Here is a 13,838-nt window from a genome sequence, read left to right on the forward strand (position 1 = left end):
CAGGATTCTCTGTAATTAAAAACAATTGACGTTTAAAAACTATTATATACACGAACAGATAGAAGGAAAATAGCTACCCCCTTCCCTTCCCTTATCACTAAAAGGAGAAGAAGAAGAAGAAGAAGAAAATTAGCCCAATTAAGTGAAACATGGGAATTAGCCAGCTTCGCGGAGATGAAGATCGTGAGCGTGAAGGAAACCCTCCTCACAGTCTCCTCCAAGACCTCAAGGTCACTGTCCACCACTCATCTCTTGTATTCCCATCCCAACAGACACAGAAAAGAACCATGTTCCTATCCAACATAGACCAAGTTCTTAATTTCGACGTCCACTCTGTCCATTTCTTCGGTGCCCACAAAGATTTTCCTGATGGCCAAATTGCAGCTGAGAAACTCAGAGACAGCCTCGCCAAGATATTGGTGCCTTATGATTTTTTGGCGGGAAGGTTGAAAGTGAACCCCAACACGGGTCGCTTAGAGATCGAGTGCAATGGTGCCGGAGCAGGATTTGTGGTTGCTTCTAGTGAGTATGCTTTAGATGAGATTGGAGACTTGGTTTATCCTAATTCAGCCTTTGCACAACTAGTTTGCAGCGCTATGGATCATGATCAACTACTGAAACTTACTGATGGTGCTGTTGGTGATGATCATGATGGTCTTCGTCAGCCACTTTTCATTCTGCAGGTACCTGCGCATATAATTTGGGTCATCATCATTTGTTCTGCATAAAGCTAGCTAACAAGATAATAAAGCAGTTCCAATTTGTTTGCAATTGCCTTAATAATGCAAGCTCCAATTAGTTTTTTATGTATACTCATGGTCATGGAGTACTGGTGGTGCATAAAATATTTCCTCTTCCATTACTTATAAAGGACGAGTAAGTTAGAAAATCACACTATATATATACCACATAATAGAGGTAGAGTTTGCGTACCAATACAAAAATATCTTTACTAGATATATGGTATAATGTGGTCTCGTAAAATACAATGTGTTCTCCTACGTAATATGTGAGGATGTGGAGATTGTTCCATTTTGAAAAGTTAAGAGAAGAGTATCTCCAAATGATATGTCAACTATGTCTGCTAGTACTAAAAGACATCACCTTTTTCTCCGATAAAGGTGCTATATTTGACGTGACATCTGAATCATTTAACTTCTTATTTTCTAGTTGTCTTCTTTTATAACAAATAAAGATGGAGTCAATTTGGTTATCTAATAAGAAAAATTAATGAAAAGGGTTTGAAAACTTTGAGTTTTACGGATAAGGATAAAATAAAGGATAAAGTGAATAGTAATATGATTGACTTTTTAGTGTAAAAAAAGTTAACAGTACCGGAAGTTTTTCGTTAAAATTCCTTTAATAATATGTGGGGTCTCATAATTCACTAATAGAATACTACTTTTAAACTATTTTTTCTTAAAAATTATAGTAGTAGGCCCAATACGGCAATGCATAATGAAATAATTTAACAAATCTCTTGGAATGAGAGAAATTTTGACATCACCTTCAAATGGGCACATCAGCATTCAAATGAAATTTTGACAATTCATATATGAAATATCCATTGATGCTCATATGAGGAGTTGAGTTACGTCCCATTGTGTAGGATGAAATCTCAATTTTCCTCATTCTATTATAGTATGTTAATTAGTCCACGTATGAAAATCCAATGATCACATGTAATATATGTCACCTGTGTTGTTTATGTGTTTGACTTAAGTAAGGCCACACATGATAGTGTGTGTGAGTATATATTGCGTGTGCTCCCACATCAAAAAGTTTATAAACTATATATGTCCTTATGGAAAATTGAACTAACTTCATATTACCAATTAATTATTTACTTTTAACATTACGTGATGCATCAAGCCTTCAAAATTGCATTTTCTTCACATGCATGGTTATGACTTCTTGGCCGTTATATAACCTTCAAGTACAAGTTACGTGTAATCATCCCTGCAAATTAATTGTTTGCTCAACTATCTGTTTAATTATAATTATCGTTAATTAGGACATAATTATATGTAACCTTTTACAATTTAATTTTTTTCATCTTTGAAGGAAAAAAGTGAAAACATCATATCATAACATACCTAGGATATAATTCATTCAGAACATATATTTTCTTGAAAGAGTTGATTGGACACTTACAAATTTGTTTGATATATTGTATAACTACATAGTACATATTACAGTAAGAGCATCTCACTACAAGAGGAGGAGCTTAAGAGCAGGGACTACGTAAGCAAAACGTGGCTCCAACGACTAGACAAAAATACCTAGGAGAGTTTCATAAGGAAAATAGCCTAGTGGAGGAGGAGAGATTTTTCAATATGTTCAAAACACGAGGTGGTACGCCATGTATCATCATTATATAAGTAGTGAGATACTCGTGTTAAAAATTAACATCTTAAAATAAAATTTTCCTCTACTTACATTATGACATGTGATATACTGCTCATGTTCCAAACACAATAAAAAATTTCTCTCGGAGGAGACAAGGCAATTTGGGGTTCCATTAATATTTTATTAACATAACATATTTCTCTGACACACATTGAAACCCACTAATATTTTATAAACTTATCTATTTTGCCTTGTTCGTTGAAGAGGTAGACATCTTAATTAGGCAAATGAAAATGGCACATCAACTAACAAAGTACAATTTTACTTCAAATAATTCTCTAGTCCTCTGGAGAAGCTGACACAAGAGAAAATTTTGAGCAAAAGTAATGTGAAAATAAAAGGTTATGCGAAAATGACACATCAAATTTATGTAATTAGTGAAAATTCTAGAGAATAGTTAGAATGAAGAATATGCAATTCATATAGAACGTGTTTATCGATACGGTGATGTTCTTATTCAATAATGTCATGTGTTGTTGAATTAGGATGTCATAATCATGCATGACATACTCGTTTCTTATAAGAAAGCGATGCCTCATGCCCATGAGTGTGGGACCCACATGCAAAACCTATTCCTTAATGTGGAATGCATAGTGTTGCCCTAAACTTGAACTTCTCATACAATTGACAACGTGCAAATTATTAAATCTAAAGTTAAACTGGAAAAAGAGATCTAAGAAGATAGGGTCGCATGAGAGGGAGAAAGTGGAAAGAGGAGGAAAGAAATAAAGAAATAGAGGATTGGAGGAGAGAGAAAGAAGAAAGAAGAGAGTGAATTGGAGGAAAGAGAAGAAAAAAGAGAGAGAAGGAGGAGAGAAGAAAAAAAGAGAAGGAGAGAAGAAAAAAAAAGGATTGGGAGTGAGCAGGGCAGGAGATAGAAAAGAAACTGAACTTTAGGTTTAAAATTTCACTCTGGTGTTTTTAGAAAGTAGGTTATTTTTTAAGTTAGTCTTAAGTTCAGTTTTTTAAAATATAGTCCTATGAAAAAAAAAATTTAAACTTCAAACTTAAAAAGTGTTTTTTAGTTTAAAAATTAGATTCAAATAGAATTCCAAATATGCCCTTACTGTTTGGATCATATTTACTTGTCTTCTTATGCTACTTTTCTGTAAATGGGGATTCACATGGTTACATGCACTAAGCAACAAATACAGATATATGTACCATACGTAGTTACTGTATAATCAATTAGATTGGACCTATATGTTTCGTATACTTAAGTACGTAATCAACTAATATAACTAGATAGATATTGTAGTTACTAGCTAAGTTATATATGTACCAAATATATAATTATATATACACATATATATAGGGTGAAATATTTACTGAGTGGTTTTATTAGTCAGAAAAATTGTCGTGTGATTAATTGAACTAATAATTGAACAGGTGACAACATTTAAGTGTGGTGGATTCGCGATGGGCATATCAAACAACCATGCAACATTTGACGGTATAAGCTTCAGACTGTTCTTAGACAATCTGGCTGCCCTGGCTGCTAACAAGCCCTTGGCAGTGATCCCTTACAATGACCGTCAGATCTTAGCTGCTCGATCCCCACCACGTGTCACCTTCATCCACCCCGAGTTACAAGAGCTCGAGAATATCTCCACCCTGGAGCGCAAGCAGGAGGATGAGCTTGAGGTTGGCGGCCATGACAGACGCCCTACAGTGTTTGAAGCCACCCAAGAAGAGCTTGACTTCAAGATCTTCCGGCTGACTGCCAGCGACATTGCTCACCTCAAAGAGAAGGCAAAATCCATCGCTAGTAGTACAAAAGAACGTGTAAAGATTACTAGCTTTAACGTGGTGACCGCCCTGATATGGCGGTGCAAGGCATTGTCATCTTCAACATATGTTGATGATCATGGTGAAAGTAGAGAGTCAAGGATTCTTTATGCGGTGGACATAAGGCAGAGGCTGAACCCGCCGCTGCCCCAGGGCTACACTGGGAATGGAGTGCTGACTGCCTACGCTTCTGCTGGGTGCAGGGAACTGGAAGAAGGGCCGTTCTCAAGAGCGGTGGAGATGGTGTCTGAGGGGGCAGCAAGGATGACAGATGAGTATGCGAGGTCCGTCATCGACTGGGGAGAGTTACGCAAAGGCTTTCCTAACGGGGAGGTGTTGGTGTCATCCTGGTGGAGATTAGGATTTGCTGACGTGGAATATCCATGGGGGAAGCCCAGGTACAGTTGTCCCGTCGTATATCACAGGAAGGATATCATCTTGTTCTTTCCTGAACAAGATGTGCCTGATAATGGAACAAATGGTACTGGGGTTAATATTTTGGTGGCACTTCCTCATCAGGAGATGCAAAAGTTCCAAGCCCTCTTCCAGAAGTTCTTATTGGGCTAAAAATTATTAATATAAGAATACATATGCATATTGTAACATGAATGTGTATGGGACCATGTATGATATACCCATATATATCGTTTCTATAGTATCTAATCGAAGGTGGGATTAGAGTTCAAGAGAGAAACGATTGTGTTGGAGACTTATTTATTTAGCTGCATTATATACAAGGAAAATCTATAACATGTGTTGCATTACTATTTTCTCATATTATTAATATTAGGGTTCCAAACTCAACGGTGGCAACTAAACAGGAAGGTTGCATTTATATTATGAATATTTTGATCCATATTGTCTTAGATAGACAATTACACACGACACTTTTGTATTTAATTAGTACAACTTCATCCCTTGGAGCGAAGAATACGAACACTTTTATTATTAACTTAAACAGTCAGCTTTTAGTCCGAGCCATGCAAGCATGTCGATAGCTAGTTGTTGCAGTTCTTGGAAATTGAGAAGTATGTAGTGTCAAACAAGCATGTCCAAATGCTATACCAGTTGTTCGCACACATCGATAGACTAGCTAAGCTAGTACGTATAGTATCCCCCCACCAGCTAAGCCAAATTATTATTATCAATGCTATAGTAGTAGTAGTAGTATATATCATTTACGGACTACATTTTTTATCATTTAATTTCGACACTATGATCTATAGATTACCTATCTATAATTATTATCAAAGTTATCTTCTCCTCCCACCGGAGCCGCTCTCCCTTTGGCAGTTAAAATAGACGGCAGCCACCGGTAATCCAAGATTATAAAGCTCGGCGAAGTCTCTGGTATTGAAGTTTTGGCGCCATCCCGGAGCATACACTGTTTGCCTACCCAATTGGCGAAACAGCACAAAAACAAAGCGATGAATCCCAACTGTTGGCCGTGGACTTTCGTAACACACGATCTCTTGCCCTGCATGATCAATATATATAGGTTTCATTATCAGTGTCCATGCTTGAATATAATGAACTTTAACGAAAAGCTTCCGGTATTGTTCATTTTAACAAAAAACTCACATTTTTACACTAAAAAGTCAATCCTGATACTATTCACTTTACCCTTTATCTTGTCCTTATCGTCAAAACTCAAAGTTTTCAAACATTTTTCATTAGTTTTTCTTTGAATACAAGGGTTCCTTAATGGCAGACATATAGGGTTTGAGTTAAATTATGGAGGTTTTGTTTACTTTAACGAAAAATCACATTTTACACTAAAAATTCAAACCTAGTACTATTCACTTTACCTTTTATTTTGTCCTTATCGTTAAAACTCAAAGTTTTCAAACCATTTTCATTAGTTTTCCTTTAAATTATTACCGCTGGGAAACTCTAGTCAAAGACAAAGCCTCTCCTGAAAAGACCTTTACCATAGAGCTTATAGGCCCAAGAGGCCCAATATGTGATTTTCCTCGTCATCATGTGTGACGTCATTTGATAAATTTTGCCACTCTTTTTTCGTATGAGATTTATTTGAAGTTGTTGGACATAGTCAAATTGTATTCAAAGTTTAGGGTTTAGAACAATATTATTGTCACCCCTTCGCTATTTGATTTAATTTGAATTGTTCTTGCATACTTAGACGGTAGACCTAGTCAAGTTGAATCTAGGTTTATGAGTAATATACGTGGGCTTGTTTACTGTTAATGATACAACACAATTAATGGTTAGATCCTAAAAAAGTATAATTATACTTGATTGCCCTCAAATAAACATAAACAAAAAGATAAATGTTGATGAGACTCTTTAAAAGTGAAATTATTTGCGTCATCTCATGTTTTTGACACAATTCTCATGTCAACATTATAAAATATTGTGCTAAAAACATAAGGTGTCGAAAAGTATATGAAGAGTCCCACTTTGAGAGGAACTCCTTAACATTTCTCAAATAAAAAAGAACCGTAGTTAATGACAAAGCTGATATAGCCAATGGCCGCGCATTGGAAGTGCAGTAGAAACAACTCACCGAAGCTTGCCGCAGTTGTTGCTGGAATATCCGTAACCAGCCTGAAACATTCGTACAACCAGAAGTATTAGTACTTATCACCATCACCAACCTTATCCTTCTTCGTCTACACTCCTTCCCCACTTTTGAAAGACAAACGCATAGAGATCGAGTTGATAAATATTGTTGGCAAATTACTTCGTACTATATTAGCAAATTTATTTAACAAGTGAATTAAGCTAAAGGAAAGATGTATATATATCCCTGTACAGAGAGAGACAGAGAGAGAGAGAAACAAAATACACACCAATGCAAATATTCCTTTAGGTTGGGGTCACTTGGGCTGGGTGCATCAGGATCCACCATGACCTGCAATTAGTGGAAGTAATTAATGAAACCGGTGCATGTTAATTTCCCATTTTCTCAAAATTCTGTATGTATATATATGTATACAAATTAATTCATGAAAAAATAGGTCAATTGAAGAAGCATATATGGATGGATGGATGGATGGAAGATGGAAACTCACCAGAGTGTAGAAAGTCCTGAGATCGTCACCACCAGTATCAACTCTAGGTTGGTGGACAACTTGAGAAGGTTTGAGCTCACAACCATTGTTAACCTCCTTATTGCCGTACGTCACCCTCAGAGAAACGGACCTTGTGAAGGGGTCTAAAACATCACCTACCACTCGTCCAACAACAAGGGGGTCCCTGTCCCGAGGCATTTTCTTTCTTTTGGATATATAAGATATAATTTAGATATATTTAAAAAAAAATTAAAAAAATAAAATAAAATAAAATAAAAAAACTACTTGTACTACTAGCTATCTAGCTAGATCTATGTGTGTGTTATATATGTATAGCTAAAACTCGAAGTATCCAAATAAGTTGCGACTTTGGATATTGAGAGTTTTGTTTTGTGATCAAAATCGAGAGGTCTATTGGCTATTTATATTCTGTTGCGTTGCATGCTGTATTGCTATCTGCCCAGTTAGCTTTTGTTTCTGTGCACACATGAAAGATTCTGCTCCATATGTCAATCGCTTTTTCGTTTTTGCCTTTCGCTATCTTGACTTTTTTATATTCTTTTGATTCTTACTATAAGTTCCTCTGATATGAAAACACGACGATTGGCGATGCCCTTCCTCTTTCATCCACTGTTAAAAGTAGTGGACCACCAGTTTTTATTCCCATTTGATCAGTTTATGCGTTGTCGGTCCAAAGCTCCCCATCATCGTACACCTCGTCAAATCTTCTTTTTCCCTCCCAAACAAAGAAAATTCTAGGCCTCAGCTACCTCGGAAATTAGATCATACAAAATTAATTCATTTTAATTTCCAGATTTACATGTGTATATACAAACAACTTATTTAGTCAAGGGTTAGTCAAGTAGTAGAAGAAAGTTTTGCATTATGTTTTGCATTTTATTACTTTATTAGATTGTGTTAGGTTAGGCTTCTTGTCTCCTAATTTGTTGTACTTTTCATTTTATTTTGTTAATATGTTCCCATATGCTACATTGAATTTGACACGTATAGTTGTTTATAAAAAAATATATTATTTTAGATTTTCAATGTTAAACTTTATATCCATACACAATAAAGATAAAGAAAAAGTATATATAACGGAAATAAAGAAATTATAGTTGCATAAAAGCATTCTTCTACAAATAAGCTACAACCCTAGCTACTGAAAACAAATCACTAATATATTAGTATAAATGTGAAGAAAGTTGAGGTTACATCATACTATCAATTGACAATATGGAGAATAACTCAACTATTTATAAGCACTTACAAAGTTTCTCCTCTCATCAATTTTAGATTCATTATCAACACGTTCACTCACGTGTAGCGAATTTTCAAGCCTAATGCGTGGACAACACAAACAGGTTGTCGTAGAGCACGTGTGGTCATTGAGTTTCACACATGAGACAACCTGCTCTGATATGAAGGAAGTTGAAGTTCTACTATAAAACCAATTTGCAATATGAGATGTAACCCAACTACTTACTTATAAGCACTTGCAAGATCCCTCCTCTCATCACTGTGAAATTCATCCTCAACAAGATGATTCCAAAATTTTGTGCAAAATTCAAAACTTGACTTGTAATTTATTTTAAAGCGTCTTCAAGAACGAAGTGCTTGGGTTTATTCTCTTCCTATGAGTAATGCTAGAAAGGCAAAATTTGAAGACATAATTTGCAAACTAAAGGATGTGTCACCCATAGGAATGAGCATGTTTATCAACGTTTAAGTAATAAACCAATCATCAACTTTAATGTCTTTTCGTTTTCAAAATTTTGCCTACAAATTTAGAGTTCGTTTGGATGTGCTTTTAAAATGTAAGTAAATTCTGGAAAAGCACTTAAAGTGCTTCCTGGAAGAATCACATAACTAGTGCTTCTTTAAAAAGCACTTTAAGTGCTTTTGAGACCAAAAAATATTTTCTTTAAAAACGCTTTCAGTCATTTTAAAAGCACATCCAAATAAGCCTTAATCTCTTTACCATTACCTCTCTCTCTCTCTACCATTACCCCTCTCTCTCTCTATACGAGAAGATAATGATAAATAATGATTCCTGACTTGATCCAGTATATATGTTGATAAGTGCTATTCGAGAAATGAGATTATCTCAAATCGGCGGATGCATTGGAGTTGAATAAGTCAATTGTGATTAAAATACAAACTAGCTAGAAAGCATCAATGTTTTATTCGCTTGTGAGGTTTGTATGGCATAGGCAATGTAGGCATCGTTTTCTCAAGGAATCTGATTGATTCAAATATGTGTGTAGAGATTGCAGAGTGAGCCGGATATGTGTGAATATGAGGAACTACACAAACTAGATTAGTCGCATTGTTATTTACGCAAGTCGACATTAGGAATTGATTTTCAAACACTATATAGTACTTAGCTAGCTCTCTCTCTCTCTCTCTCTCTCTCTCTCTCTCTCTCTCTCTCTCTCTAGAGCTAGCATTGTTATTTACGCAAGTCGACATTAGGAATTGATTTTCAAACACTATATAGTACCTAGCTAGCTCTCTCTCTCTCTCTCTCTCTCTCTCTCTCTCTCTCTAGAGCTAGCCATGCCACTTACCAGCAGGGATCCTGGACCCTTATACATGTAATTGGTAATGGTTACAACATTGGCTAGACATTGACAAGAAATATATGTTCAACAGCGAACGACACAAACCACTATGTATATATATATCAGTCACTGTAATTACAAACAGAATAGATGGATCATGACTCTTACGTGAGAGATGAGTGTTGTATGCCTGCTGCGCTCTACTAACCAACGTCCACACACTTAAACACTGTCTACTCATCATCACACCCTGTCTATTCTTGTTAACCTGAACAAGTACATTTCACCCACGAGATATCCTTTGTTTGTTTAGTCCATAGAAGGCCATAGCTAGCTAGTTGCATCTTCATACACTTAACACAACATTGCATACTCACACCACTTAGTATTATAATATAGTGTTATTTCTCTTCACTTGTAAATGAGAGATCTTAGGTTCGATTTTCACCAAAGGTGAATTTGAACCACATTATTGCTAACTCATTATAAGGCTAAATCATTGCCCTTCTCTTTAATGTAAATAATATCATTTGTTAAAATAAAAAAATAAAATAAAAACCATTGCATGCTCTCGTCAACTTTTCTCTCCTTTTACTGTTGAATTGTTATACATAGTGCATAACTAATGCATATATCGTTTTGACATTTATCACCAAAAACTCAAAATAGCAGGCAAGTTCTTGTAGAACTATTAGAGAGATGGGCCAAATCCACACTTCCATCAACCAAGGTGTAAATTATCGATGATATCGAACATATCGGTAGTTTAAAAACACGGAAATATCGATGGAAATATCGGGATATTATCGATATTGATAAAAATTGAATAAAAACCACGAAAATTGTAAGAAAAACTTGGAATTTTTTATTGAAACTTTGCAGGAAGTTTATTTAGTCAATTATTTATTAGTTTATCACAAAAAATTGAAAGGAAATGCATTGCATGATGGATTTAACTGATTTAAGTTGATTATATAGCAAGCTGGCAAACATTGTGAGTGTAGAAAATATGTAGTAATTAATGAAAGAAGTTTAAACACACCATAATCATTTATATATAATGAATTAGTACAATATTTTACACTTTATACATTGCATGGTAAGATACATGAGTAACTTAGTACCACATAGAGTTCCTATGAGGTTCAAATTTTTCTGAGCAAAGTCAAGTCCACATAATGTTTGAAGATAAAGATAGCAGATTTTTTGCTTTTAAAATTGTTTTTTAGTCTTAATAGGTGTGCCACGGGGCCCACCTTTGTTTGTTGTTCCCCGGGTGGTCCAAGACTCCAAGCCTAACTCCTCTCTCTCTCTTTATTCTCTTTCCCTCCCTCACACTCTCTTCCTTTTCCTCTTCTTCCTCGGGCCTCTGTGTTCTCTCATCTTCCCGTCGAACACACACACACACCCAGTCACCGCACACCCTTCGTAGTACTCCGTCAACGGCATCATCATCACCATCTAAACCTCGTCTTTCTCTCCCTTTCTCTCGGTGCAGCTAGGACAGTGGAACCCAGGAATTCTCCGGTGAGGCCGTGAGTGTCGAGGAACTTTCTGAACACCTCCGACCGTTTTACGGCAAACGGAAGTCATAAAAACATTCCTCTCGTCTTGTATTTCATTTTGATACCTAGATCGGAGTCTAGGGTGCTCTTTTACAGTCGGCCGAAGCTGTAGATGCTCCAGCGTTCTTCTCCAATTCGTACCAGCCTCAAATATCGCGATATTATCGGTAATATCGCGATATTTGGACGATTTTTCAGTGGATATGTGTGAAAATATCGGTGTCTCACAAATATCGGCGATATTTCGTTGATATTATCGATATTTTGGTCCTTGCTACCAACATAGATATTATCCCCACTTTGTTACTTACAACCTTAATAATCCGTTGGGTAGGTTTTATCACAAAATACATCGGTATTAGTTTGGAGTGAGGTTGAGTTATTTGAACTCTTTTTTTCTCATATATATAATCGATATGAGATATTTCAACATTTTTAATATTTGATTTACTATGTATCTATTTAATTTTTTTCTACCTATCCAATTGAGAGATCTCTCAACTAACCAAGTTTTAGCCCCATTGCATCACTGTAGATAGGGAGATTAAATTTTTTAAAGCAAATTTGCAAACCAAATGATGTGATTGTAGATTATTAGATTATTGATTAAATGTCGATTAATGTGCTTATTTTATAAGGAAAACTAATGAAAAGGGCTTGAAAACTTTGAGTTTTAATGATAAGGACAAAATAAAGGGTAAAGTGAATAGTATCAGGATTGACTTTTTAGTGTAAAAATGTGGTTTTTCGTTAAAGTGAACAGTATCAGGTGCTTTTCGTTAAAGTTCCCTATTTTATATTGATAATGTTGATGCACAAAATCAGTAAGGACTTTGGTACAACAGAAAGTGTCAAGTTTGTGACATTCGCTAAATTGCTCCGGTCACTAGTGTGGATAAGTATGTAAATGGATAGAGACAGGGAAGCAAACACAAGATGTACGTGGTTCACCCAGATTGGCTATGTCCACGGAGTAGATGAGTTCTCATTAATTGTGAAGGGTTTACACAAGTACATAGGTTCAAGCTTTCATTTAGTGAGTGCTAGTGAATGATTTAGTACAAATGATATTCGAGATTATTGTGGGAGAATGATCTCCTTTTATAGAAAAGAGTTTATAGCTTTGTTATGGCATTGACACGTGTCATACTGTGATTAGCCTTTGATGTTGACACATGTCGCCATGTGATTGGCCTCTTGGTGTTAACACGTGTTGCGATGTGATTGGCCTCCTGGTTGAAGGGAAACTCTTCTAGGTTCTTAACGGTATAACGTTGACCGGTTCTTAGTAGTTTCGGGATTTATCAAGTATGGTACAAACATATAACACATTATTTGATTTAAAAAATTTGATCTCCCTAACATTACATTTAAAAAAAAAACCATCTGTCACCAATCTCTGCTTTCCGTCTCGGGCTTGGCGGCAATCCCTTTAAGACTCTTTCCTTTCTTTTCTCACCCATACTCCTTCTGTTTTATAACCATCTATATCGTCTGGTTGTGAGCCCTCTTTTGCTTTATTAAAGAGAACCTTTGTTGTGGTTGCTCTCTCGAGCTTAAAGCTATTGAGAAAAGTCATGTTTTTATGTTTTTGTCTTGACAAAGAATTATGAGGAGAAAGTTTGACATCTATTAATACAATTCATGGTAATAGAGTTTTGTGAGTATTATATTTCTTGTTGGTTAGATGTAGATTCTCTGTGATTAGGAAATTATATTCTACTTTTGTTGAATTTGTAACTGTGAAGGGATTTTTTTTTGTTGACACGTGTGACCTTTTGGTATTTACTCTACATACCTATGTAAGTTTCTTATTGTTGTTAATGAAATTCTATTTCATCTTAAGAAAAATAACGTGCAGATACTACTCCCTCCCTTTGGAAATGATTATAATCCCTTTTTCTGATGATATACTACGGCGGTCTTCGATATATGGCCATACAGCATGCACCCTCTACGGCTTTTATGAGTTGATTCTACCTAGATATATATCTGCCAGTAACTTAGATTTTATGGTTTTATTTTTAATTTCTAGGTCGAATTTAGGATTTCTAAGGACTGCTTAACTTTTTATATAAGCGGAGATGAAAGGCTCAATTTGTGTTTGGTAACTGAAACAAATCCTGTTTTTTGTTTCAAAATATGAGTGAACGGTAAATTTTTGTGCATCAAACCTAAATGTTCTCGTCTCCTAACTTGATCTCTCCCTCATCTCCCACTCAATCTCTCCCTCCCAACTGTCTCTGAATTGCTTCGTCGCCAACGCAGCGAGATGCCAACCCTACCACCTTCTCTCTCTCCTTCCCTATCTTCCTTCCTCGCATCAGCCCCCTTGGACAATTGCGACCTTTTCTTCCTTCAGATCTGAGGTCGCGACCTCTTGGCGACGAGTGCAGGGACAAAATAGGAATAAATACATTATTTAAGGAATTATGGTGCGCAAATTAACATAAGTTTTGTTTTTCTCAAATTGAATA

General features: G+C 35.8%; 2 protein-coding genes across 2 annotated transcripts; one reads left to right on the forward strand and one right to left on the reverse strand.

The window, feature by feature from the left end:
- Positions 1-58: 58 nt before the first annotated feature.
- LOC126619181 (acyltransferase GLAUCE) lies at positions 59-4,949 on the forward strand. The gene is made up of 2 exons (XM_050287472.1): positions 59-683; positions 3,799-4,949. The coding sequence occupies exons 1-2, from the start codon at positions 150-152 to the stop codon at positions 4,762-4,764; spliced, it is 1,500 nt and encodes a 499-aa protein (XP_050143429.1). The 5' UTR covers positions 59-149; the 3' UTR covers positions 4,765-4,949.
- Positions 4,950-5,004: 55 nt separating this feature from the next.
- On the reverse strand, positions 5,005-7,628 carry LOC126619182 (protein HEADING DATE 3A). Its single transcript, XM_050287473.1, has 4 exons — positions 7,233-7,628; positions 7,011-7,072; positions 6,725-6,765; positions 5,005-5,674 (listed from the first exon to the last, which is right to left on the reverse strand). Exons 1-4 carry the CDS (start codon positions 7,428-7,430, stop codon positions 5,451-5,453), a joined length of 525 nt encoding a protein of 174 aa, XP_050143430.1. The 5' UTR covers positions 7,431-7,628; the 3' UTR covers positions 5,005-5,450.
- Positions 7,629-13,838: the final 6,210 nt, after the last annotated feature.

Source organism: Malus sylvestris, chromosome 4, assembly GCF_916048215.2.
Source record: "Malus sylvestris chromosome 4, drMalSylv7.2, whole genome shotgun sequence".
Taxonomy (NCBI): domain Eukaryota; kingdom Viridiplantae; phylum Streptophyta; class Magnoliopsida; order Rosales; family Rosaceae; genus Malus; species Malus sylvestris.

Coding starts and splice junctions, on each gene's coding strand:
- LOC126619181 (XM_050287472.1), top strand. CDS start 150: ATGGGAATTAGCCAGCTTCGCGGAGATGAAGATCGTGAGCGTGAAGGA. Junction 684..3,798: donor AGCCACTTTTCATTCTGCAG/GTACCTGCGCAT, acceptor ATAATTGAACAG/GTGACAACATTTAAGTGTGG.
- LOC126619182 (XM_050287473.1), bottom strand. CDS start 7,430: ATGCCTCGGGACAGGGACCCCCTTGTTGTTGGACGAGTGGTAGGTGAT. Junction 7,073..7,232: donor TCAGGACTTTCTACACTCTG/GTGAGTTTCCAT, acceptor CACTAATTGCAG/GTCATGGTGGATCCTGATGC. Junction 5,675..6,724: donor AACAACTGCGGCAAGCTTCG/GTGAGTTGTTTC, acceptor TTGATCATGCAG/GGCAAGAGATCGTGTGTTAC.